The sequence below is a fragment of the Anabrus simplex genome, chromosome 1 (genome assembly GCF_040414725.1).
Source record: "Anabrus simplex isolate iqAnaSimp1 chromosome 1, ASM4041472v1, whole genome shotgun sequence".
NCBI classification, from domain to species: domain Eukaryota; kingdom Metazoa; phylum Arthropoda; class Insecta; order Orthoptera; family Tettigoniidae; genus Anabrus; species Anabrus simplex.
In genome coordinates this window covers 63,787,144-63,814,272 of record NC_090265.1, presented here as the reverse complement: position 1 = coordinate 63,814,272, position 27,129 = coordinate 63,787,144, and the positions used below count along the sequence as shown (strand labels likewise).

The 27,129-nt window shown below is 41.4% G+C and overlaps 1 protein-coding gene across 1 annotated transcript in view; it reads left to right on the top strand.

The window, feature by feature from the left end:
- LOC136861223 (UDP-glycosyltransferase UGT5) overlaps positions 1–13,228 on the top strand; it is a 106,613-nt gene extending 93,385 nt beyond the window's left edge. Inside the window, exons 4-6 of the mRNA XM_067138807.2 lie at positions 123–345; positions 6,127–6,346; positions 12,730–13,228. Of these exons, the coding sequence (XP_066994908.2) occupies positions 123–345; positions 6,127–6,346; positions 12,730–13,027 (741 nt within the window). The 3' untranslated portion in view covers positions 13,028–13,228. The remainder of the gene's footprint in view (positions 1–122; positions 346–6,126; positions 6,347–12,729) is intronic.
- Positions 13,229–27,129: the final 13,901 nt, after the last annotated feature.

Genomic DNA, 27,129 nt, shown 5'->3' with positions numbered 1-27,129 from the left:
CTTAGATGTGAAGAATTATTAATTAGATTTCTTTTCGTTTTGCTATCAGAGAAATGGATAATGAGTGCATCGAAGAATATAATTTATACCACAGTTCTTAATTTTATAACTTCCTATTTCAGGACCTTCAGAACTACCTGGATGATGCTCCTGATGGTGTCATTTACTTCAGCATGGGCTCGGCCTTGAGGAGTACCGAATTTCCTGAAATTAAACGAAGAGCTTTACTTGACACGTTCTCCAAACTGAAGCAGAAGGTGTTATGGAAATGGGAAGACGATAATTTACCAGATCAACCTCCGAATTTAAGAATCAGTAAATGGTTTCCTCAAGCTGATATTTTAGGTTTGTGATACCTCATATGCTACCTTCTAATGTCTAGCGTAGGATATTGATGTGAATAATTTCAGAGAAATTTGACCATCATCATTCAACCTGTTGCCTGCAAATTCGATCATCAGTGATCTGCATTCAGGGCTATCGCCCATGTGTCAGATTTCCTATCAGTTGTTTACCAAGCTGCTTCTTAAACGTTTTCAAAGAACTTAGAAATGTATTGATAATTTACCGAAATTTATTGATAATGTATTCCAGTCCCTTACACCTCGTTCTATAAGTGAATATTTGCCCTAATTTGTCCTCTTGAATTCGAACTTTATCTTCATATTACGATCTTTCCTACTTTTAAAAACTCCTTTCAAGCTTATTCGTCTACTAATGTCATTCCACGCCATATCTGCACTGACAACTCGAAACATACCACATCGCCGCGTATCTCGTCCCCTTACTCCCAAGTCTTCCCAGACCAGGGTTTGCAACATTTTCGCAACACTTTTCGTGCCACGCCAGAAGCGCTTTGAAATGAGCGCAGTAGGCTAGATGCGGACTTTCCACTCGGCTGGCTGAGGTTCGTATTATCGTCCATTCTAAACTGTGATATTCACCAAATGAGCGGAGGCTGTGAAGTTTTGATTCATGGATTTTATAATAACCCGTATTCAAATTATTCGTTTCTGCGAAAAAAATGTTCTTGTTTTGACACCCCACTACTACGGGGACGAAGTCACAGCCGCAGGTCTCTTGGACGTGAGTGTTTATCACAGCCTGAAATCCACGTGGCATACTCCGTACAAGTCTACGGTGGTCACTTTGCGGTATCCGTTCCCATTCTTCAACGAGAGCCTGCTAGAGTTTCCGGAGAGTCTGTGGCGCAAGAGGACGACCACGAACACTTCTGCCAAGCATGTCCCACACGAGCTCAATGGGATTTAGGTTGACACTAATATTACCCCGCACCATCAGAGGACCTTTCCGAGCCATTCCGGGCCTAGCACTCTGCCTTGACTCCACGTTTCTTTGGAAGGATCGTTGTTCTCTATAGCTCCAGCCCAGCCACGGCTAGCAACCAAGGAAGCTAGCAACCCCCGCCAAGATCAAGACAAGATGGCCACCAAGTCCGAGAGCTCCCTAGCTCTGCCGGCCACCCCAGCAGGGCCAGCTACCCCGAGCAACCCGACCAATAGGAAGCCCCCTACCGACCACAGGACCAATCACCAGCCAAGGCATGCCAGCAGCCAAGATACGTCGCCGAGGGGCCTAAATCTAGACTTCACGTTGCTCTGTTCCCTCCAAGTCTTCCCAGTAACGTAGAGCAGCCCAAGACTGGGCCCAGCGTCCACCACCTCAACTGGCACGCAAATTCCAGCACAAGTACGCTGGAACAGCATTTTGTCAGGGCGGGCCGGTGTCCTATGTTCGTGACTTGTCAGTGGCGTCAACCAGTATAAAAACTAGCCCTGTCACGACTCTGCCAACGGGCTGCCACCTTGGTCGGTCCGCCAAGTGTGTTTGACACCTGGTACTTCAAACGTACACCCTCCCCAACCTTCCCAGGCCCCATGGAGAATGGCCAGTACCCATGGAACCTCATCCTAGGTCCTCCCTCTGCATGGCTCACTCCGTAACTGTGGATCCTCCCTCCCTTGGTCAAGGGGAAACGCCAACGTACCTGCGACCTGCCCCCTCGCCAACCTAGGGACTGCACCCTCCCTGGACGCGAACTCGCGCATCCGGTGACTTCAACCTCCCCGGGCGTGAAACTCATGGTCCTTCCCATTACCCGGGAAACCATCCCCCCAAACCCCGACCCCTATATCCTCCCCTTCAATAACTACAACAAACATTCAACCCCCCTATTCAGGGCCGACTCGGTGGATTGAGTAGCCGAGCCTCTGAATCCAAGTCATCTTCTCCCGCCAAGTATCTCCATACCCACACCACATCAAGTATCCCCCAAGAATCGAACTTCCAACCCACGCCAAGAAATTATTCGCATCTCCTACCAAGAAACTCTAACCCCCCCCCCCCCACACACACACAAAATTGCCTTGCTGACTCCCCCTCCGAACCTTCTTCTTAATACCACTGAACCACTTGTAAATGTCGGGTGTGGTTACCACCTGGATGGGTGACCCACGCCTGTACCTGCTTGCTCACACATCCTTGTGTCATGAGAGACTAACATCAATCACTAATAGTGGACAAAGTCATCCTGAACCTAAGTCCAGGATCTCCATACTTAGTCTCCCCCCTAAAAAGGGGCGCAGGTCATATTCTGACCAGTTAAGTCCCCCACAACATGATTCCCCTCCACCCTAACCAATGCAGTCTAGCCAGACTGTTCCCTCTGAGGAAAAAGCACTCAAGACGTCATCGGTCGAAGGGGTAAAATCCTCAACCGAAACCGGTCACCCGTAAACTCCGTTTGAGACTTGGGGCATGGACCTTTCCCTACACTTAGACCTACGCGGTCGTCACTTTGAGTCCAGGGAAATCGTAACTCGTCTGTGTATAACACAGTTCTCCAATGGCGAAGTTTCAATTGACGTGGTTTTCGGGGGAACAGAATGCCAACTTCTTGATGTTGCCACATTAAGCGACGCCCTCCAGCAGTTCGTCTGAGTCGTAAGCTCCTGTTCCTTACATTCTGATCGGATACCTGACTCCGTTGCCCTTTTGTGGTCTTGTTGCAGGTTTCTAGCACTGGTGATAGGAAGAAGCAACGCAGAAATGACCAGATATCTCGGTTGTAATTTTGGGTTGAGGTGTGTCGACGACCTTGTACAACCCGCCTGGTGAACTGACCTGTCTCGTTGCATCGATTCCATAACCGATAAATGACAGATAGGGAGACATTGAAGTCCTCGGCAACACGACGAGAAGTCCACCGTTCCTGGATCAAAGTGACTGATCTGGTGTCTTCTGCGTCGTTAAGATGTCTCGTTGTACGTGCTCCGCAAAAGGCAACTTCAATCTGTGTAACTCGCCACGATACACCGACACACGGGTGTTAACTTTGTTTAGAGGGGTCTCCCGGCACTATATCGTATTTTTTACACGTTGCTTTACGTCCACCGACAACGGGATAACGGGACAGGAAAGGGCTAGAAGTGGGAAGGAAGCGGAACTAGGATGATCTGAAAAATAATGCAGTATTTCAAATCCATAATAGCTATTGTAGTACGCCTCTATGGTGTAGTGGTTAGCGTGATTAGCTGCCACCACCGGAAGCCCAGATTCGACTCCCGGCTCTGTCATGACATTTTTGGAAAGTGGTACGAGGGTTAGAACGGGGTCCACTCAGCCTCGGGAGGTCAACTGGGCGAGGTATTGGCCCTCCTTTCCAGTTGTCCCCCCGACCCCAAGTCTCAGGCTCCAGGACACTGCACTCGAAGCGGTAGAGGTGGGATCCCTCGCTGAGTCCGAGGGAGAGACCAACCGTGGAGGGTAAACAGGTTAAGAAAAAAAAAAAAAAGAAAGTTATAGCTATTATAACAAAGTTCAAGTCTTAGACGTGAAATAGTGTTACGTCGGGCTTCTTGACTGAATTGTCAGTGTGCTGGTCTTCAATTCAGAGGGGCCCGGGCTCCATACCAGACGGGGCCGAGGATTTATAGTTGCGTATAGTTGATTTCTCTGGTTCGAAGACAGGGCGTCTTGATATATTTCTTAATCTAATTAAACACATAACACTACTAACCACCACAAAAATACGTGATACATGCCTCCACAAAGGGTTGGCGTCGGAAAGGGAATCCGGCCGTAAAACTGGGTTCAGTCAACTTTCTTTCAAACCCCAGATGATGGGTAAAAGGCCATGAAATGAAGAAAGATGTGAAGTGTTATATATTCTACGCCAAGCTCGTATCCTGTCCTTTATCCTTTATTATTTAAAGCAGCGCTTATTTTCGTGTTTTTCCATTTATTAGCCATATATTTTTATTATTTTCTTTCTTTCTTTCCTTCTTTCTTTCTTTCTTTCATAATCAGTTTACCCTCCAGGGTTGGTTTTTCCCTCGGACTCAGCGAGGGACCTCACCTCTACCGCCTCAAGGGCAGTGTCCTTGAGAGTGAGACGTAGAGGATTCTGGGGATACAACTGGGGAGGAGGACCAGTGCCTCGCCTAGTTGTCATCACCTGCTATGCTGAACAGGGGCCTTGTTGGGGGATGGGAAGTTTGGAAGGGGTAGACAAGGAAGAGGGAAGGAAGCGGCCGTGGCCTTAAGTTAGGTACCATCCCGGCATTTGCCTGAAGGAGAAAAGGGAAACCACGGAAAACCACTTCCAGGATGGCTGAGGAGGGAATCGAACCCCCTCTCCACTCAGTTGACCTCCCGAGGCTGAGTGGACCCCCTTCCAGCCCTCGTACAACTTTTCAAATTGTGGCAGAGCCGGGAATCGAACCCAGGCCTCCAGGGAAGGCAGCTAATCACACTAACAGCTAATCACCACAGAGGTGGACTATTTTTATTACTCAAAATAATTTCTCTGCTTTTCCCAGTGCGATCTACTCTTTAGTAGTTTGTCAATTTTAAAAAATTCTTTCCCTCTTTCTGTTTTGGTTTTCGCTTCCATTCAAATCATCATTGATCGGTATTTAGGGCTGTCGCTCAAGTGGCAGATTCCCTATGAGTTGTTCAATTGTTTGCCTAGTCTGTTCAAAAATTGCTTTCAAGAAAGCTGGAAATTTATCGAACATCCCCTTGGTAAATTATTCCAATTCCTCTCTTCCTACAAACGAATAGGCCTATTTACCCCAAGTTATCTTCTTGAAGTCCAACTTTGTCTTTATATCTTCAGATCTTCCTACTTTCTTCAAGCTTATCTACTAATGTAATTTCCAAAGCATCTGTGACAGCTTGGAATATACCGCTTATTTCCTTATATTAAAAGCTAAATATTTGCAATTGATCCCCGTGAAGTACTTTCACCCCATCAACACAGTGACTGAAATTGAGAAGACTTTCCCTTTTGGTGAAATTTACAACCTGAACGTGATTTTTCATCACATCTTACCATTCGCCTACCAAACATCTGACTCTGCTGTTCTTTCTCCCTACAAACTCGTATAAATGTGCCTTTTTGATTGTTTATCGGCATAAACAAACAACGAATCTCGCCGGGCTGAGTGGCTCAGACGGTTAAGGCGCTGGCCTTCTAACCCCAACTTGGCAGGTTCGATCCTGGCTCAGTCCGGTGGTATTTGAAGGTGATCAAATACCACAGCCTCGTGTCGGTAGATTTACTGGCACGTAAAAGAACTCCTGCGGGACTAAATTCCGGTACCTCGGCGTATCCGAAGACCGTAAAAGTAATTAGTGGGGCGTAAAGCAAATAACATTCTTATTATCACAACGAATCTCATCATTTATCTCTTTTACTTTCATTCATTTTTATTAGCCACCACAGAGAATAAGTGTGGAACTGTAGGGACTACTTATTTATTACATTTAGATTATAAATTCCACCTGTTCAATACGTAACAAGTTTTTTATTTAAATTTAAGAAATAGTTCTTAACATATGAGATATAGGGACATGTTTCACCCATAATGAGGGCATCATCAGGTATGAGATTTTTAGGCTGATGATGCCCTCATTATGGGTGAAACATGTCCCTATATCTCATATGTTAAGAACTATTTCTTACATTTAAATTTTAAAACGCGTATGTATTGAACAGGTGGAATTTATAATCTAGTATTATTATTTGACTTTAACTACTTATTTAGTTCACTGTTGAGTGAATGAGTGTAGATGCTCTAATCTGACTCTTACTTTTTCCAGCTCACCCAAACATCAAACTGTTCATCACTCACGGTGGACTGCTGAGTACCCTAGAGACAATATACCATGGAGTACCCATTGTGGGAATTCCCGTATTTGGAGACCAGCAGATGAATATGGTTCGAGCTGAGACCGCAGGCTTTGGGATATTAGTGGAGTATAGTAATCTCACCACAGAATCACTGCATTGGGCGGTGACAGAAGTTCTACAGCAACCAAGGTAAACGGATATACCACTGTATGTATGTTATTTGAGAAAGTGTAGTCTAAGACGATATAATCACATGCCGCACAGTAGAGTGCTATTACTGCCTGATAGGACAAACCTGCGCGGAGCCCCGACTTTGGAGGGGTAGGAAGGTAGTGGAGGCGGGAACTACTGCTGTGCTACTCGGAGAGAAATAAAGTCTTGTCACCCTAACGTAGTCACCAGGAGTCGATGTGAACGGTCCTCCCCTCTCACTCGCGCTGCAGCTAATGGACTCTTCCGCATACAAAACTCATTTAGTGCGCAAAATAATGTTTTGTGATCGGGCTCCTCTAGCTTTCCACTTGCAGAGGGAGCACTAGATTTGAACCTTAACGGCCGTCGATAACGATGGCTATACACACTATAGAATGCCATGTACTTGACAGAATTATCTTTAAATAGCAGCAAATGTCATATTTTGTTTAGCGTATGTTAGTATGTACATGACAATTCCAGATATTTAACAAAGGAGAGAGAGAAACAACTGTATTTTATTTGCAAATGAAGTGTCTACCTCGGTGGTAGATAATACACAAAAATATATTAATATCGAACACTAAACGTTAAATTAAAGAGAAAGAGAAAAATTCCTAAAATACAGTACGGCACTATACAATTTCAGTAACATTTTATCCATTAAGTCCGCCTCTCCGACTCTGTGGTGTAGTGGTTAGTGTGATTTGCTGGAGGCGGTAACTACTTGTGCTACTCGGAAAGAAATATGCTGGAGGCGGTAACTACTTCTGTGCTACTCGGGGCCGGTTCTACCATCTGCTGGTAAAGTGGCTGGCAGCTGCCCGGGAGGTAAACTACCTGGAGGTGTAAATCGGCTGGTACTTTGGCTTGCGTCCAACCACCTCCGCGCAAGCGCTAGGTAGCTACCCGGAGCTAGACACCGATATACGAAGTTGGCTAGACTGATTTTCAGCGATTTCTCGCTTTCGAGTGTGGTGCTATCTATCGTCAGATGCATGAAACCCATTTCGATTGTCTTATTTCCCTGTGCTTGCGTCTGCTGATTATCACCAAAAAGCCTAATAAGGGGAGTCTTAAGAGTTATGGACAACGATTCATGTCAAGCTTTCGTGATTTTAATCTATGATCTTCAATATCAATACCTAATTGGGATTAAAATCTCGAGATTACATTTTCTTACGCCAGTTATAACCTGCCATGCAAGGCAGCGTTTTTGAAAGGTATTCTCGTAGTAGACTGGTCAAGTCGCTCGCTCTGTAATAGAAGGTACGCAGGTTTTCATCGTATTTCTAATTTACATTTTAAAGTGTATTTTCGTTCCCTGCCGTTGTTCTTAACTCTCTTTTACGCGCTTCCATATACGTATATATACACACACATCTTCTTTACGGACTTATTGCCTTTGAGCATTCTATCTGCAGGCTTCTGTGAATTGATTAAGTATCTCCGCGATGCTCTATTTGCAACTAGTTCTGTGACCTCGTTTAGTTCCAGATGCTTCCATTTATTGATAAAGCATTTCAATTTTTAACTTTATGAAGATAAAGTTGGAAGGTACTGTAAATGTAAAGAACTAATCGGGATAAATATGCATTCATAGGAAGATTAATTCGGGAATGGAATAGTTGTCCGCCTCTGTGGTGTAGTGGTTAGCGTGATTAGCTGCCACCCCCGGAGGCCCGGGTTCGATTCCCGGCTCTGCCACGAAATTTGAAAAGTGGTACGAGGGCTGGAACGGGGTCCACTCAGCCTCGGGAGGTCAACTGAGTAGAGGTGGGTTCGATTCCCACCTCAGCCATCCTGGAAGTGGTTTTCCGTGGTTTCCCACTTCTCCTCCAGGCGAATGCCGGGATGGTACCTAACTTAAGGCCACGGCCGCTTCCTTCCCTCCTCCTTGCCTATCCCTTCCAATCTTCCCATCCCTTCACAAGGCCCCTGTTCAGCATAGCAGGTGAGGCCGCCTGGGCGAGGTACTGGTCATACTCCCCAGTTGTATCCCTCGACCAAGAGTCTGAAGCTCCAGGACACTGCCCTTGAGGCGGTAGAGGTGGGATCCCTCGCTAAGTCCGAGGGAAAAACCAAACCTGGAGGGTAAACAGATGATGATGATGATGATGATGATGGAATAGTTTCCAATTTCTTCGAAATAATTTACAAGACTATGTAAACAACTAATAGGGAATCTGCTACCTGGGCGACAGTCCTATATGCTATTAATCATAACATCACTTGCTATAGGTAGCATACATATAAAGCAATTTTCCTAGTAGACATAATATTGTGATAAGAACGTATACAGATTAACACAACGCTAATAATGGAAATAAAAAAGATTCGTCATAATAAAGACTCGAACCTCCACACTTCGTATTACGAAGCGTACGTGTTAACCACTACGCTACGAAAACGCTTGGGTTAGGTAGGATACATACAGTAATATATATCTCGTGTCCGAAAACTGAAAAAGCAGAAAATTAAAGCCCATTTGAAATGATTTCCAAATAGATTTTGATTTTACATCCTTTTAGAGTTTCTTTACGAAAGCTTGACGTATAAAATATGTTCCCTGCGCTACCGATGCGAGAGGCTGGTGTGACCGTTGCAACTAAAGGGAAGCATTAATGTTCAAAATCCTGCAATACAATATCGATCACTGTTACAATATACTGCTTTTTTCAGTATACTAAGCTAATTTGAGTTGCATATCACCAGAAATACAGCTAATAATGTTCAGCTCTCAGAACTTGCCCGGCAGGTAAAGTCTTATCGGGCCCTCGAAGTGGCCGAGAAATTACGCGCCGGGTAACGACGATTTATGCTGCCGATAGCGCTACCTGGGAGTGGTCGGACGGAAACATCCTTTTACGCGGAGGGCAAATTACGCGCTACTTTGCCAGTAGGTGGTAGAACCGGCCCTCGGAAAGAAATAAAGTCTTGCCACCCTAACGTAGTCACCAGGAGCTGATGTCAGCAAGGGATTCCAACCCCTAACGCCTCAAGGGCAGTGTCCTGGAGCTTCAGACTCTGGGTCGAGGGATACAACTGGGGAGGATGACCAGGACCTCGCCTAGGTGCCATCACCTGCTATGCTGAACAGGGGCCTTATGGAGGGATGGGAATATTGGAAGGGTTAGACAAGGAAGAGGGAATGAGGCGGCCATAGCCTTAAGTTAGGTACCATCCCGGCATTTGCCTGGAGGAGAAGTGGGAAACCACGGAAAACCACTTCGAGGATGGGTGAGGAGGGAATCGAACTCCCTTCTACTCAGTTAACCTCCCGAGGCTGAGTGGACCCCGTCCAGCCCTCATCTCACTTTTCAAATTTCATGACAGAGCCGGGAATCGAACCCGGGCCTCCGGGGGTGGCAGCTAATCACACTAACCACTACACCACAGAGGCAATTTATTTATTTATTTATTTATTTATTTATTTATTTATTTATTTATTTATTTATTTATTTATTTCAACAGAAAGGGGGCGATATCTTCTCCCACAGACCGCAGCAAGGTAAGCCTATAGATTTTACCTTTTTCTTTTTTCCTGTTGGTGTAGGGTAGAAATCGGCTGTATTCCCTGTCAAAAATGGCAGATCTCGAGTGGCTCTCAACTTGGGAGTGGGGCTCCGAGCTTAGTCTGGCATTGGTTGTACTGCCTTGTAGGAGTAAGACACCCCAGCGCCCCTAAGGGTGAAGTGGGGAGGGGTTGACATGTAGAAATGATCGAAAACGACCCAAATTAGTGTTGAATCCACGGTTTTCGAGGTCGCTGAGATTAATAGTGACACTTCGAATGACATTTAAGTGTCTATCTCTATAGTGGGTGAAAAAGAAAATTTCCAAAATGAATGATATTATGGATGTTACACATATGATTTACTATCTGGAGAAAAATACTATGAGGGGGAGACACCCGTAGAACCCTGGGAGGGAGTGACATGAAAAAAAATCGAAAACGACCAGTATTAATATCGAATCCATCCTATTCGGGGTGGCTGAGATACTCCAGATGTCGTGTTTGTTTAAATCTCCATCGGCATTGGCGGTGAAAAAAGAAAATGTCCAAAACGTCCGAGATTAGTGTTGAATCCACAATTTTCGGGTTCGCTAGGCTAATTGGTGGAATCGTGCATAACATTAGCGCGACGCGTAAATACATACAATTATCACATATTTTTATTCCAGACAACAAGGGCTGCAACAACCACAAACTTCCACACGAAACTGAATAATGTAAAACTAAAAAAACACACACAACAATAACTCTAATCACCCCCCCCCCTCCCAATTTCACTACAGCCCTTGAAGGGCCTTGGTCTACCAAGCGACTGTTGCTCGGCCCGAAGGCCTGCAGATTACGAGGTGTCGTGTGGTCAGCACGACGGATCCTCTCGACCGTTATTCTTGGCTTTCTAGACCGGGGCCGCTATCTCACCATCAGATAGCTCCTCAATTCTAATCACGTAGGCTGAGTGGACCTCGAACCAGCCCTCAGGTCCAGGTAAAAATCCCTGACCTGGACGGGAATGGAACCAGGGGCCTCCGGGTAAGAGGCAAGCACGCTACTCCTACGCCACGGGGCCGGCCAATAACTCTAATACTAAAAAAAATATCAATTATAGTCACAATATAGAAATCTACAAAAATTCGCTTGACACATAAGTAGCAGGTAATATACATTCTAAAAGTAAAAATTAAAAATCTACTCGGGCAACGCATAGAGCAATTTCGTATCATGACACGTTATCTGACGTATTTGTAACAAATGCCGCAGAGCAGCGCAGGTTCTCTAGTCAACAGTGGTGATTAGGGCACTCTCACCTTGTGGAGAAAAGATTAAATTTGCATTCCATTTTAGCCACCTGAAACTAGGAATTATATATTTTAAAAAAAGCAGTTTGTGTAAACCCTGCTGTCTTTTCAGCTAATTATTTCCTTTAATTTCTTTAATTATTAAGAGAAATACTCACAAAATTTTGTTCATCGTGGCTAACCGAATTGTACAGCGCCACAGCAGCTGTGTAGACCCGCGGAGTAATGCGTTAAAACATGTTCTGCGACGAAGTGTAGCAGTGGAATAGTTTTGCTAAGGTCACCCGCTTGTCGCGCGCATCCATCAGTCACTCAGTCAATGTGTCTGTTCAGTTCTATCTACTGTTTGTTACTTTGATAGTGTGAATAAATACTAAATGATTTTGTTAAATTTAATAATCACGTCGTACTTCTATTTAATTGTAATACCTGCTCAATTATTGTTATTTTGGTGAAAGCTTTATTGTATAGTACGATTATTACAGTTCTTAAGTTGGTAGACTGTCAAGCTTTACGTCTCCAAACAATGATACAAAATATTTACAAGTATACGCATATTTGAGTAGTCTTAAAACATACAGAATGAAACGTCGATCACATGATGGTACTAGTGTCAGAGTTGAATGTCCTACACGCTTAACCATTTTACAGCTTCTTCACTAGCATCGTGGATGTCCTGCATTGTTCCGTTGAATATCCTGAATGTGCAATCCATAGCGATATATTGGAGAGTCTGGGGCACGTCTGCACAGTCACAGTAAGGGTTATCAGTTGCCTTCCACTTATGCTTCCGGTACTGGCATCTGCCATGTTGGGTTCTTATTCGATTTAATGACGTCCAGATTTTTGTGGGTACGTTGAAAGGAGGAGGACGGTTAACTGGATCCAGGTTTAAGCCTAGTTTGTCTGGGTTTGACGAGAACCACACATTGCGCCATGTTTGATTCACGTTATATTCTTCTTGGATCAGTCTCTCACCTAGTAACCATGAAGGTTTTCTTGATTTTAATTTGAAGTATTGATGTGAGCAGTCCTGATGTATTGGCAAGAGAGAATTGTCACGGCATTAAATCCATTCTTTTTTCAGTGCTATTTGTCTTCTAAGATGAGGGGGAGGAATGTTAGAAAGTACTGGTAGCCATTCCAAAGGTGTAGATTGGATGGTCCCTGATATAGTCCACTTTGTGTCACTCAATTGAGTGTCGATTTTGAGCACTATTAAGCCATACTGGACTGCAATATTCGGCTGCTAGGTAAACTAAAGCAAGGGCTGTTATTCTTAAGGTAGATGCAGTTGTGCCCCAGCTTGTTCCTGAGAGTCTGTGTAGGATGTTTGGAGATGTTCTGTTGAGATGTTCTCTATAGATCAATGACCGATCAAAAACTTATCATTCCATTTTATAGGAATTTCTTTTCTCAAATTTGATGTCTCCCCACCCGCTATATCCCTTGGGCCCGGTTATAATATTTTGTTGTCTATACATTTTTGTGCCCCCTCACTTCTAATTCCCAAACGCCGCTACTGCCTCTAGTCATTAATTTATTTATATTGAATTATTTATTTTCAGATATCGAGAGAATGCCAAAAGATTATCGAGGATCTACAGAGACCAGCCAGAGTCTCCGATGGAAAGAGCTGTCTACTGGGTGGAATATATCCACAGACACAGAGGTGCTCCACATCTGCGTTCGGCTGCTCTTGATCTCGCCTGGTATCAGTACTTCCTGCTGGACGTCATGGCTGTGATACTCGCTGTTGTGATATCTGTTGTGTTGTTTATATACGTGGTTATTAAGACAGTAATACGGATGTTGAAAAGCATGCTGGCAAAACCATCAAGACAAACAAAAAAGAAGAAGAACTGAAGAGAACTTGTCCTTGTGGTCATGAACATAGCTTTATTAATCTTATTGCAACCTGCAGAGAATTACGTCTCCTTATGCTCTCGATCTACTGATCTGAACAAATACAAATGTAAAAGATGCACCAATTCAATATACTATTTATTCAGATAAAAGTTATTACTTGTCAGCACTAGTGCATGTTTCGTCGACTTAGTAGACATCTTCAGTACTAAACCATTTACACTGAATTAGGAAAAAGAACAATGGAATTAAAATCTATGAGGAAACTAGTGTATGACTCATTAAAATCTATAACGGAACATAGAATAAAAATATGAATAGAAAGTGCCATTACACATATTACTGGCAAGCTAATCACTAAAGTTTTGAAATAGTTCTTTGATGTGTTGATACACAATGTTTTGATGTAGTGAGAACGTAATTACGTGTCACATATAACAAAGTGCATAAAAACTTTTAAAATTAGGCTAAACATCCTCTTATGGCGTGGATCAGTCTTGTTTTATGTTGCGGTGAACTTCAACAGGGAACCATTGAACCTTTTGAATACTGAGATCTTGCTAGTGACAACCGCTTGTAACAGGTGAAATGTGTGAGGTTCTCCGCTGGCCCCGTTGGAAATTCTCAGGCTGGTCTGCAGCCTTGTTAGAATGCGACTGGTATTCTGTGCAGTTTTAAACGTGTTTATATGTTATATGTGACACATAATTTGGTTCTCACTACATCAAGACCTTGTGTATCAAGACATCAAAGAACAATTTTAAGATCTTGGTGATTGGCTTGCCAGTAATATGTGTGATGTTTTACGGCTTGAGATGCACTTTCTAATCATATTTTAATTTGTTGATTCGTTCTAGTCCGCCTCTGTGGTGTAGTGGTTAGCGTGATTAGCTGCCACCCCCGTAGGTCCGGGTTCGATTCCCGCCTCTGCCACGAAATTTGAAAAGTGGTACGAGGTCTGGAACGGGGTCCACTCAGCCTCGGGAGGTCAACTGAGTAGAGGTGGGTTCGATTTCCACCTCAGCCATCCTGGAAGTGGTTTTCCGTGGTTTCCCACTTCTCCAGGCGAATGCCGGGATGGTACCTAACATAAGGCCACGGCCGCTTCCTTCCCTCTTCCTTGCCTATCCCTTCCAATCTTCCCATCCCCCTACAAGGCCCCTGTTCACCATAGCAGGTGAGGCCGCCTGGGTGAGGTACTGGTCATACTCCCCAGTTGTATCCCCCGACCAAGAGTCTGAAGCTCCAGGACACTGCCCTTGAGGCGGTAGAGGTGGGATCCCTCGCTGAGTCCGAGGGAAAAGCCGAACCTGGAGGGTAAACAGATGATGATGATGATGATGATTATGATGATTCGTTCTAGATTTTAATGAGTCATGCACTAGTTTCCCCCATAGATTTTAATTCCATTGTTCTTTTTAATAACTCAGTGTAAATGGTTTAGTACTGACGGTAATAGCGGAAGATGTCCACTAAATGGGCGCAACATGTACCTACTAGGGTTTTCTGTCAGGTAATAACTTTTATCTGAATAAATAGTGCGTCGAATTGGTGGATCTTTTGCATTTGCATTTGTTTAGTGTCGTCAATACTGAATCAACACGAGACTTTTAATATGTAATTACTGATCTGATACAGACTTGTCTTGTTACACTCAGGGGTATGAATTTGAAGTGGAGACTATGATGGGAGTTTTGTAGTGAACACTACAATTGGCGAATTATCAGTGGCAATGCCGAGGAGAATAACTCATCTCCTTCCAAAACTTATCTGGCTAAACACTGCTCTGTATGCTGTACTGACCAATGACGGCGTTTCTATAAGGTATTGAGGAGTGAAGTGACGATTTCCACAAGCAATGTTTGGGGACCGGTTACGATGCGGGAAGTGTTCTCAACTAGTTCCTGCCAGTTAGAGGCATAGTTTCTTTTTCGCTTTAACGATAAACGCGACAAAAATATTTTGAAACGATTCTGAGAAATCTTAACGAATAATATGATTGTGTTAAGTAAACAACTATTTCTGTTTAGCGAATTACAGCGAATTAAAGAGATAAGGCCAGCTAAAAGCGAAAGTTACTTACTTTTCAATTTGTGCAAAACTGCAGTGAAATTCATGGAAAATACGACCTTGAAATTGCATTTCAAAATTATGCATGTGAAGGAAAAGGGAAGACAGAATAAGGATTTATCAGTTCGACCTGTTCGTTTTCATATTCTAGTAAACCGCTAAATTGTATGGCGCTGTAGAGTGAAAGGAAAATTTATTATGTGATTACGTAAGGAATAATGATTGATTATCAATATTCTTTCTATTTATGTATCTATATTTCACAAAAATACAAGTAATTCACAAACAAAAATCCACAGTTCTAGCCCTTCAGGCAAGCAACTCAATGTTGATAACATCCTAGGGACATGGGCTAGGAGTTTTAGGTAAATAAAATATAATAAAGTATGAGAATATATTATTTATTTATTCCCAAAGTTACAATTATTTTCTTAGTCATCGTTATCCGGTCGATTAGATTAGCATTTTGCCTTTTCCTACCACTGCGAGCGCTAATGTGAGTCAGTGCAGAGTTTCACTTAAGCCCTTTTAACTACATTCGGTGTGGACGTTTAAAAAACAAATAAAAAACGCGTGAGGGTATTGAACCAAGGAACACATTACAAAAATAACGATGTAAATAGTTAATTTGGCTAGGATTTGAATAAAAAAAGAAAACGAATAAAGAAACAAGCGATTTTAGGCTGTTTTTTCCGGAACTGGATTTAGGTCGGGAGTGATTTTTTTAAGTTTCATAGAGCTATCCGGGCCCTTTAGCCTTTCGACTTTCGGCACAATTGAGGAAATTGCTTAGTTTTAGGGGAAGTCCGGGCAAAGTGAATAAACTAATTTTATAACAGTTTATTTCTGTAATTACGAACGACAATGACATGATCTTCACTGTAATTGTTCCTTGTTATCTTTCAATTTAATTGATATAAAAATAAGAATCAATTGTTAAACTATTCATAGTTAAAATTCGGTATTAAGTAATTATATCAAATTATTCACTTTGCCCACATAGCCGGGCAAAGTGAATATTCACATGCGGGCAAAGTGGATAACGAAATGAATTGTTTAAAAGTGAGAATGTTATTACTAAGAAACGATATGTTTGATATTTGCATACAAAAGGAATTCATAAATTATTTTTCAATTTTTTTATAGCGTTCACAGTTTACATGTTATAGCTAATTTAAGGATAAAAAGGGAGAAAATAAGGACACATTCAATACACTGAAAATTAATAATTCTTATTCCGTTCCTTTAAGTGAAATCCAAACTTTATATCACAATGTCCATACTGAACAGAGTACTTGCCGTTATATTGATTTTGTTTATTTGTTCCGATAGAATACTGTAGAATGGATTTACTTGAGGACGATTAAACCACCAAACCCTTCCAACTAATGTTGGTTCTGGAGTCCGCAATACAATATCGCGATGTCGACTTTGAAACCCCTTCAGCCAGTCAGCTCCAGCACTAACATTTTTTCCATCTTGAAGGACAAGGGACTTTATTTCTACTGGCAAAATCATATGCCAATTTCATAAATTCCCTTCTTGTAAGTCCGTAGAAAAGACTGTCCATTTCTCTCAAACAGTCAATCAGTTCGAGTTCTTGTTCCTCACTGGAAACTATCCTAAATCTGCCTAACTGCTTCTTGCTAGAGCCGGTTTTTCAGTACCGGTAGAGCGTAGAAAAGGGCAGACCGTATTTTGTAGCAACGGAGTTAATAGGATTTGTACTATATTCCTCCAGAGCTTTCTTCATTGTCTCTTCGAATCAGCTGCCCTGATCACTGGTTCGTTTGTAATTGTAAACCATCTGCAAACAAAAATTACAATATTTAGTTTATTATTGATACACTTGTTATGTTACTTTTTCATATTATTTAGTAATGGTTAAAATTAATCTGTTTTGACAGGATACAATCCTCCTGGACCTACCAGTTTACACTGGTCTGCGTGGTAAGATAAATAAAGAAATAAATAAAAAATAAAAATAAATAAATTAATTAATTAATAGTTTGATATTTCTATAAAGATAAACTATTACTCACTCTAAAGTAATTATGGACAAAGTATTCAACAACATTAACCTGCCCGGGCAAAGTGAACAAATATCCGCTTTGCCCTATTCACTTTGCCCAGCTGTGCTCCATTAAGGAAATCGTGACTAAACGTTCATATGTAATGTAGCAAAAAGCAAGCAAAGTGTGTCCATAAGTGACTAAAATACAATGTAATCACTTTTAAAATAGTTATAAATATCTATGAATAACAGTGTGTTTCTTACCTTGATAAAATTTTAAGAAATGTTGCAAAAATCTTCTAACACTTCCAGTCTCACTCTGTTCACCACTGCAGTCTTTGTGCCACTGATTCTTATGTCTCCAGCAGATTGTAGCACTTCCTGCAGAAGCAACTCAGCGACACCTAGCGTAATTTTCCGTAAATTTTACTTATTCGCTTTACCCGGGCTCTTCGCTTTGCCCGGTCTTCCCCTACGTTTTTCGTAGTATGCGGACCCTTTACTTTGTCTGCTAAGAAATGTTTTCAACGTGAAAACAAATTACACTTTTTTAGTAAGTTTAGAAAATGATTAAAGCGAAATCTAAGGGATGAGAAAAGTCCAATTTCGCAGAGTAACGCAAAATTGCTTCCTTTTCGTGAAATCGAATATAATGCGAAAAAATCATAAATCTACTGACTGACCCAGGAACTTCTCACACCATCTCGCACAGCAATGATCTGGAAGAGCCAAGATTTACGGACAGCATTATCAGAACAGCAGTTAGGCCAGGTTAAATCAACTTTTACCACTCTCCCTGCCTCCCAGATGCCAAGAATCAGTCTTATGTTATAACTGTACATAGAATAAATGAAAAACAAATCAACCAAATTTGTTCACATTTATCTATGTAGTGCATTCTTCTTTTTCTTCTTCTTATTGTTATTTCCTTTTGCTTACAAAAAGCAAATTGCCGCAAGGACAAAGAATATCAGTTCAATAAGAGTGAGAGTACATTTGGAAGTATTACTACTATATATCCTGTATGTTGGTCCGCCTCAGTGGTGTAGTAGTTAGTGTCATTAACTGCCACCCCCGGAGGCCCGGGTTCGATTCCGGGCTTTGCCACGAAATTTGAAAAGTGATGCGAGGACTGGAACGGGGTCCACTCAGCCTCGGAAGATCAACTGAGTAGAGGAGGTTCGATTCCTACCTCAGCTATCCTAGAAGTGGTTTTCCGTGGTTTCCCACTTCTCTTCCAGGCAAATGACGGCATGGTACCTAACTTAAGGTCACGGCCACTTCCTTCCCACTTCCTTGCCTATCCATTTCAATATTCCCATCCCCACAAGGCCCTTCTTCAGAACAACAGGTGAGACCGCCTGGGCGAGGCACTGGTCCTCCTCTCCAGTGGTATCCCCGACCAAATATCTCACGCTCCAGGACACTGTCCTTGAGGCGGTAGATATGCGATCACTCGCTGAGTCCGGGGGAAAACCAACCCTGGAGGGTAAATAAATAAATAAATAAATAAATAAATAAATAAATAAATAAATAAATAAATAAATAAATAAATAAATAAATAAATAAATAAATAAATAAATAAATAAATAAATAAATTTCCTGTATGTTACAGAGTCAGCCCAAAAAGAGAATATTTTACGAACCGTTTCCGTGGTTCCTGAAGGTGATACCTGAGCTTTTTATTATTGACAAAACATCTGATATCAGATCCTTTTTCAGTTCAAATGTCTTACAAAAGTCGACGAAGAGGCGTGGAAATGTTTTTGCACCGGTCGGAAGTCCGATGATATCAATGGTGTCGAGGTGGTACTTTTCTTTACAGAATGGGATTGTGTGCTTTCGTATATCCCTTTCTTTTCATCGTTTATCTCTTCAGGTTGACTTTCGTGGGACTCGAAATAAATAATAAATTAATTAATAAATGAAAAATAAAGTTCCTGTATGTTACAGAGTCAGACCAAACAGAGAATATTTTACGAACCGTTTGTGTGGTTCCTGAAGATGATACCTGACTACTTTATTACTGACAAAATAACATCTGATATCAGATCCTTCTTCACAGCTGCGATCAACAGTATTCTGTAAGAAGGCAGTCAGCTCCCGGATGAAATTATCTTTACACCGATCTGTTTTTAGATTAGTTCCCCTGTACGGGAGTGAAAGCTCGGTGGACTCACGATATCTTATTCATGAGTTAGAAGTAACAGACATGAAAGTAGCAAGAATGATCTCTGGTACAAACAACGGCAGGATGATACTCGGAATGAGAGATAAAGGCTAAGTTAGGAATGAACTCGATGGATGAAGCTGTACGCATAAACTGACTTCGGTGGTGGGGTCATGTGAGGTGAGTGGGGGAGGATAGGTTACCTAGGAGAATGGACTCAGTCATGGAGGGTAAGAGAAACAGGAGAAGACCAAGAAGACGATGGTTAGACTCAGCTTCTAGTGATTTAAAGATAAGAGATATAGAAAACAAAACCACAGAGCTTGTTACAAATAACGGTTTGTGGTGGCGTTTAGTAAATTCACAGATGCAGACTGAATGCCGAAAAGCATAACAGTATATAATTAAAATGTATGCGTATATATGTAGAAACGCTTCATAAACAAACGTAATATTATTCGCAGTTAAATATGTAATGTTATAATTCCTTTGAATTGTGCTTTCTCATGTTTTATTTTCATTAATAGATTTTAAAGTATTTATGATGTTATATTTGTTCACAACATAATGAAGAATAGCATGCAGAAACCGCGCTGCACTTTGTAAGGTAAGTTTAGAAAACTAGTTTGAAACTTAAGGTGTTGAACACGGACTTTTAATATTCGTATACATTTTCACACTTGTTCATAATACTGTATATAATAATATTCATAATATGCCGGGCTGAGTGGCTCAGGCGGCTGAGGCTGTGGCCTTCTGACCCCAACTTCGCAGATTCGATCCTGGCTCAGTCCCGTGGTAGCTGAAGGTGCTCAAATACGTCAGCCTCGTGTCGGTAAATTTTCTGGCACGTAAAAGAACTCCTGCGGGACTACATTCCGGCTCCTCGGCGTATTCGAAAACCGTAAAAGTATTTAGTGGGACATAAAACCAATAACATTATTATTATTATTATTATTATTATTATTATTATTATTATTATTATTATTATTATTATTATTATTGATATTATTTGATAATATTGATAATCATTGACAAGTTTTTGCATCGTAAACAAGCTTGGTACGGGAATTGCATGTCACCGTTTAACCTTACCAAGTCGTCTTCGTTTTTATTTGCTGACAAAGAACAATATCGATATTAAGGACTTTTGTTAGACGAGTTGCGTATTTTCATGTATTAAAAGGACCTGGTGAAGCCAAAGAGATATTGAATACAGAGCAAAAAATGGTCAACCGGACAACCGTGCCAGACCTGCAGCTGAAATTTCCGTCAATAGAACAGAAATGGCAAGACCATTGTTGCGGCATGGCGCACCTGTCCAGGGCTCCAGTCCATAATGATTTATTATAATTCCCAAATGCGATGGCTGAATGGATTATTTTAGATGACACCTTCGGAAACAATCCCGGCTTCGAAGTCCCATCACCCCTACTTGAGTAGTATGCACGGCTAAGCTCGGGAGCATACGGGTCAATAATCTATCCGGAAAAGTGGGCAATAAACTAATTATCTATAAAGTAGGGGAATTTAATTCTGAGAGGAATACGACTTCACTACTACACGAAAAGAATGGTATTCCATACTGTTAAACACAAACTTTAATAAACTGAGAAACACATGTTAAATTCTCTGCGAAATATATGCCATGAAGTGTATGCATAAAAAATATATGTCTGACTTGTGATGAGCGAATTAATGTTTATCAGTCTATACCTGATTTCGCATTTTTCACTTCATAATTTCATAATGCACTGGGCTCGATAGCTGCAGTCGCTTAAGTGCGGCCAGTATCCAGTATTCGGGAGATAGTAGGTTCGAACCCCACTGTCGGCAGCCCTGAAAATAGTTTTCCGTGGTTTCCCATTTTCACACCAGGCAAATGCTGGGGCTGTACCTCAATTAAGACCACAGTCGCTTCCTTCCCACTCCTAGCCCTTTCCTATCCCATCGTCGCCGTAAGACCTATCTGTGTCGGTGCGACGTAAAACAACTAGCAAAAAAATTCATAATGTCGAAAGGGCGTCACCTTTCGGACTAATTGACACTCGCAGATACTTATTATATAAAACACTGTAATAAACTAAACAAAAACTACTAATAAAAGGCATATCTCGCAACGGTTCATTATTCTTACATCATGATTTTACATATTACAAATTAATATTTATGATATCATAATATCATTGCGGTTGAGGCGTATAACAAAGCTTTCTTAAGCGCACTTCCTAGACATGTGAAAGTCGTATCACAACATTACCTTTTTAATCCTATCTGAATATGTTTTTAAGTATTAAATTATACACAACGCTTGTTTCACCGGGATATTATAAGCACTATTTGACAAGATATATTTCGAAACAACGTTGCTTCCTGTGGGACAATACATTTAGCGAAACAATATCAAACATAATATACGACATAAATATTAACACTCTCTGGAAAGAAAAGAAGGCTAATGGATGGCATGGTCCATCTACGATCAATGACAGTGAGCATAGCCCTTACTGCTGCATGGGAATGAAACCCACGCTCCTTTGACATACGGGGTGCATGCCCTAGAATTTCCTACATCGGACTAATTAAATACTAACAGAAAATGGGAGGAATTCTCTCTTCTAATGAAATCTTGAGTCTACTCGACGATGGAAATCTCTGACTATTTGCATGTGAGTGTTACATTGTATGAAGGCAGAGTGAACATCTCGCATAACTGTCCCAAGCAGTGGTAAAGCAGACTTCGCTCAGGCCGTTTCCCTCGTCAACAAATCCATAAATCTGTCAGGCGGGCCCACTGGTGAATGCTTTTCACTTTCATCTCCTAAACACAACGGAGCAGTTTCCGTCTTTCCTATTATCGCGAAAGAGTATTTCTCTTCTTTAATTCTTCGGATGCTATCAGCGTCAATATCATATTCTGGCCTTTATCTAGCCTCAATACCATTATCCTGGTGCGGAATTCCCCATCGCATTAACACTCAATCATTTGAGGAGATTTACATTTTCATCTACAATCTCAGCATTCAGGACAATGACCTGCGAGGTCGCACGGCTCTCCTCCCCGATATCTCAAACACATGCATCTTTAAAGAGAAGACTCTATTCTTCGTGACTAAAATTCACTATAGCACTCGCGATCTAAATAACAAATAGTTCACACCCCGCTGTCATGTCTCCATCATGTTGATCAGCAATCTTAAAATTACAGGTTGGAGGGATTTCCTACCTTATGTGTGAAATGCAAAAGAAATAACAAAAACATTTTGACGACTCATATTGACTTATAGATTGATGATGGCTGGAAACATTCTAATTAATATTAACCCCTTTACGTTACGCCACTTCACACGTAATTAGTGCTAGGGTCTTATGCATACATCATGCACTACATTTCCCTGATCATAAATGAAATAAATGGTTACCCACACCATGAAGAAAATTTCCCTAAAAAATATAATAAACAAAAGAAATAACTGCCATCCCTTTGAAACAGCATAACAGTTATCTGAATTATGACTTATTTGCATGCATAAATTAATTATTTACAGTTATAGTGTGATACCACTTTTTCAGGCCAAAAATTGGAAATTTACTCATCACTTTGGCATTGCGATCAGCTGTCATCAGGGGATTTTTAGGGGTTTTAGGCTGTTATCGTGATGGCTTCAATGGTGTGGAGTCCTAGGTTCGTCTGCTTCTGGATCACGTTCATGTTGGCTGAATCTTCAACCCACGTCGGAAAATCTAGAAGTGCCCTGCTGCGTTTGAATGGAACACAAGGCAAACGCCTCGAAGATTCCTTCCGGATCCGAAGATCTCGCTGGTTCAAATATGCAAATGAGGAAATTGATTTGTTATATATGCGTTAATTTCATGTCACACATTATAACTCGTTGCGACTAGAGCTACTCATAAACTCGAATAAACTAGCCCAGTAACGGTACTGTCCTGTAGCCCGTTACTGGTCCCCTCTCATTTGGTTATCTCTATTATTAACAGCTATTTAGGCCCTAAAGCAACACACGTTCAACTGGTTACAGTCACTGGATACACAATGTTTAGTTAGCTGAACACTTTACGTGTTAACGATATTACATTCGCCTAATTCACGGCACTGGCTAATTGTAGGACATGTTACTCATTGCATTTTAAGGTATCTAGCAGACGCTGCACCTCTATTAATATCGTAAATAAGCCGCTCATTCTTTCATAGAGTTCACTTCCTGAATATGCCATCACGAAGTTATAAATTCTCCTATAGCACTTTCCTCTCTTTCTTTGAGCTATGCGTTTGGTTACATTATGTGGCTTCACACATAGCATTAAACTTCACAAGGGTAAATAAATTCACAGCTCCCTGACGTCTCGACACGTAATCTGCACATATCAATACTTATAAATTCACTAGAGATAAATTGTACGCACACCAACCATTATGAAGAAATCACTGAGAGTATGATTGAATTCACAACGAATCACGACTGATCACTTAGTCACAACTGCACACTGAATACATATTGAATAATGAATAAAGACTGACTGAATACTGCGTAAAACTGCACACTGAATAAAGACTGGATAAAGACTAAATAATCGGCCTCAAAGCTCTCTCTTTCTATAGCCGAACCGGCTGGGCGCAGGAGAAGGGGCGAACCACGCCACCTTACCAAACATCGGTCCGCTAATAAGGGGTTCTCGACATTGGTTGAGGTATCAAATAAAAGATTGAATATTCTTCTTTTTACTGATCGATTTTCATTATGATCGCAACGTAAGTTTGATCACAATCTCGAAAGCATAATCAGATATTTTCCGCTTGGTGACGCCATGCCGCGGGGGATCCTGGACTTCACTCTCACGGTCAGAATCCAACATCTGTTTACAATTTGGCTGCACCCTGATACACTGCGTAGTTAGTGATTTACTAATTACGTAAGATACATCTTGGCATTTTAATTCATCTTAAAATTCCCTGATTCATATGAATCCTGATTCATAATTATCCATCACGTATTTTAGAACTCCGGTTATTATTATTATTATTATTATTATTATTATTATTATTATTATTATTATTATTATTATTATTATTATTATTATTAAAAACAACTGACGACCGTATGTCGGTATCAATGGATCTGCAGGAAAACTCGCAGTGATTGACTGTTTCATGTGTTGAGACGGCTTCTTAAGTCCCTCCTTGTGACCTAGATCTCTGGTCACGTGCCGCGTGCCTACTCTGTTCTCTCTCCCACAGAAAGAAAGCGTTTTTCAAGTGCAGGTGAACGCAAGTCCTCATTTCTCTAATTACGTCTACTGAGACCCTAGTCTCGCCAGCCAGCAGAGAGCCACTCGTGTCCCGAAACAGGTAAAATATGCTGGTTTGGACACTATTTGTCCTAGAATTGAGCGGAAAATGGCATGTTCTATCTACAGGGTATTACGACATGCTCCTGACAATGTCGTGAACAGTTACAATGGATACAGTATCGGAAGTTTTAGTGGTTGAACAGAGCGCCATTGCATTATTATTATTATTATTATTATTATTATTATTATTATTATTATTATTATTATTATTATTACTGTACAACTTGCCTTACGTCACACCGACACAGACACGTCTTATGGCGACGATGGAATAGGGAAGGTATAGCAGTGGGAAGGAAGCGGCCGTGGCCTTAATTAAGGTACAGCCCCAGCATTTGCCTGATGTGAAAATAGGAAACCACGGAAAACGATCTTCAGGGCTGCTAACAGTGGGGTTTGAACCCACTATCTCCCGGATGCAAGCTCACAGCTGGGCGCCCCTGACCGCACGGCTAACTCGCCCGATATATTATTATTTTGTTGTTGAGAGTGAGAGTATCTGAGAGTCCCAGCGTGGAAACTATGCCCCTTTACTCATCTGTTTCCGAGAAATGCCGATGAGTCGGAAAACCTCTGGTTTTGCACTGGCTGGGGGAAAAACGATCTGGTATTCACCTCCCGTCAGAGAAGAAACCCCATCATCCCTGAGGTAATGGCGTTCAATTTTGAATCCGAGAGCTGTCTATGCTGTAGGGGGAGAAACTTCCTTTCTTAACAAATGGTCCTTTTCAGGGGTTTAATTTTGAGTTGAATTTAATGAGAGAATGAGACTGTATTTGGAAAAGGCCGAAACAATTTCGATTTCCTGTTAAAACAGGTCTAACCTCTAATATACTGTATATGTGTGTGTGTAAATAAATCATTCTACGTATAGTTCAATACCTTTCATCCTACTAAGTTTATGAACTCTGATACGGTTTCTAGCACCAAGTGCTCTCAGGGACCAGTCCAAATGAGGTCGGGCCGGGCTGAGTGGCTCAGACTGGAGGGGGGTCTGGGTGCTGCGACCAGACCGTCCCACACGAGCAGCAATTTCCCGGATGTAAGGATGCATCACGTTATCTCATGACAAAAATGCGCCCTGTTACAAACTCACTCATTTGATGGTACGGTTCTTGTATACGTCTGCGAGGCATCCTGCCCGTCTGCTCAAGTCACACTGATCCATTACCTTCGGTTTATAGCAACAACGAGAGCCGCACGCATATTTTACAGGTCGGTGGTGGTGCACCAAGATATCGATGTGGACCCTTGAACCTGAGGGCCGACATGGTTCAAATGCTAATCATTTCTTTAGAACATACTTATGCACATGTCCTTTGAATATTAACTTCCTATCTCTAGCCTTTCAAGATGTTCTGGTTTTTATGAACATTAGTGTATCAAATCAATCAATCAATCAATCAATCAATCAATCAATCAATCAATCAATCAATCAATCAATCAATCAATCAATCAATCACTACTGATGTGCATATAGGGCAGTCGCCCAGGTGGCAGATTCCCTATCTGTTCTTTCCTAGCCTTTTCTTAAATGAGTTCAAAGAACATGGAAATATATTGAACATCTCCCTTGGTTATTCCAGTCCCTAACTCACATTCCTATAAACGAATATTTGCCCCAATTTGTCCTCTTGAATTCCAACTTTATCTTCATATTGTGATATTTCCTACTTTTAAAGACACCACTCATACTTATTCGTCTACTAATGTCATTCCACACCATCTCTCCACTGACAGCTCGGAACATACCACTTAGTCGATCAGTTCGTCTCCTTTCTACCAAGTCTTCCGAGCCCAAACTTTGCAACATTTTTGTAACGCTACTTTCTAGTTAGGAAATGATACTTTCTTGCTGTGTAGTGCACCTGAGTTCATATTATGCACAAATATTGCACATTTTACTTTTGTCACACATTTATTCAACAACAGTGTACAATGCCAATAAGCAGTTTGTGTAATAACAATCACTCAGCTCAGTTTGGAACGAGCTCTCTTTGCATGAAGTTAATAATAGGCTTATCAGTTGTGTGGTTTGATATTATTGAAACTTTATTTGAACAATTATTTTTGATTTAATTTTGGACGTGTATATTTCTGTGTTGTAAGGGAATACATTATTGTAACTGAGATTTCGATATCGGTTGCAGAATATAGTCCTGAAAAATTAAACCAATTAAAGTTACGTTCCAGCATCTAAGTGGTTCATGGTTGGCAGTTCAGCCGCTTAGCCGTTAAACTACGGAGGCAGTCAAATAAAACCCATTAAACATTATTTTTAATAATGTTACAATTTCGAATGGTCCCTTTGTTCATATAACTTGACAAAATATTGCATAAATTCTACCTGTTGTAATTAAATTTATATGAAGTTATTCGTAGGTTTTACAGTGTCCGACTCGTTGGCTGAATGGTTATCGGTTCAGAGGGTCCCGGGTTCGATTCCCGGCCTGGTCGTGGATTTTAATCGCTTCTGAT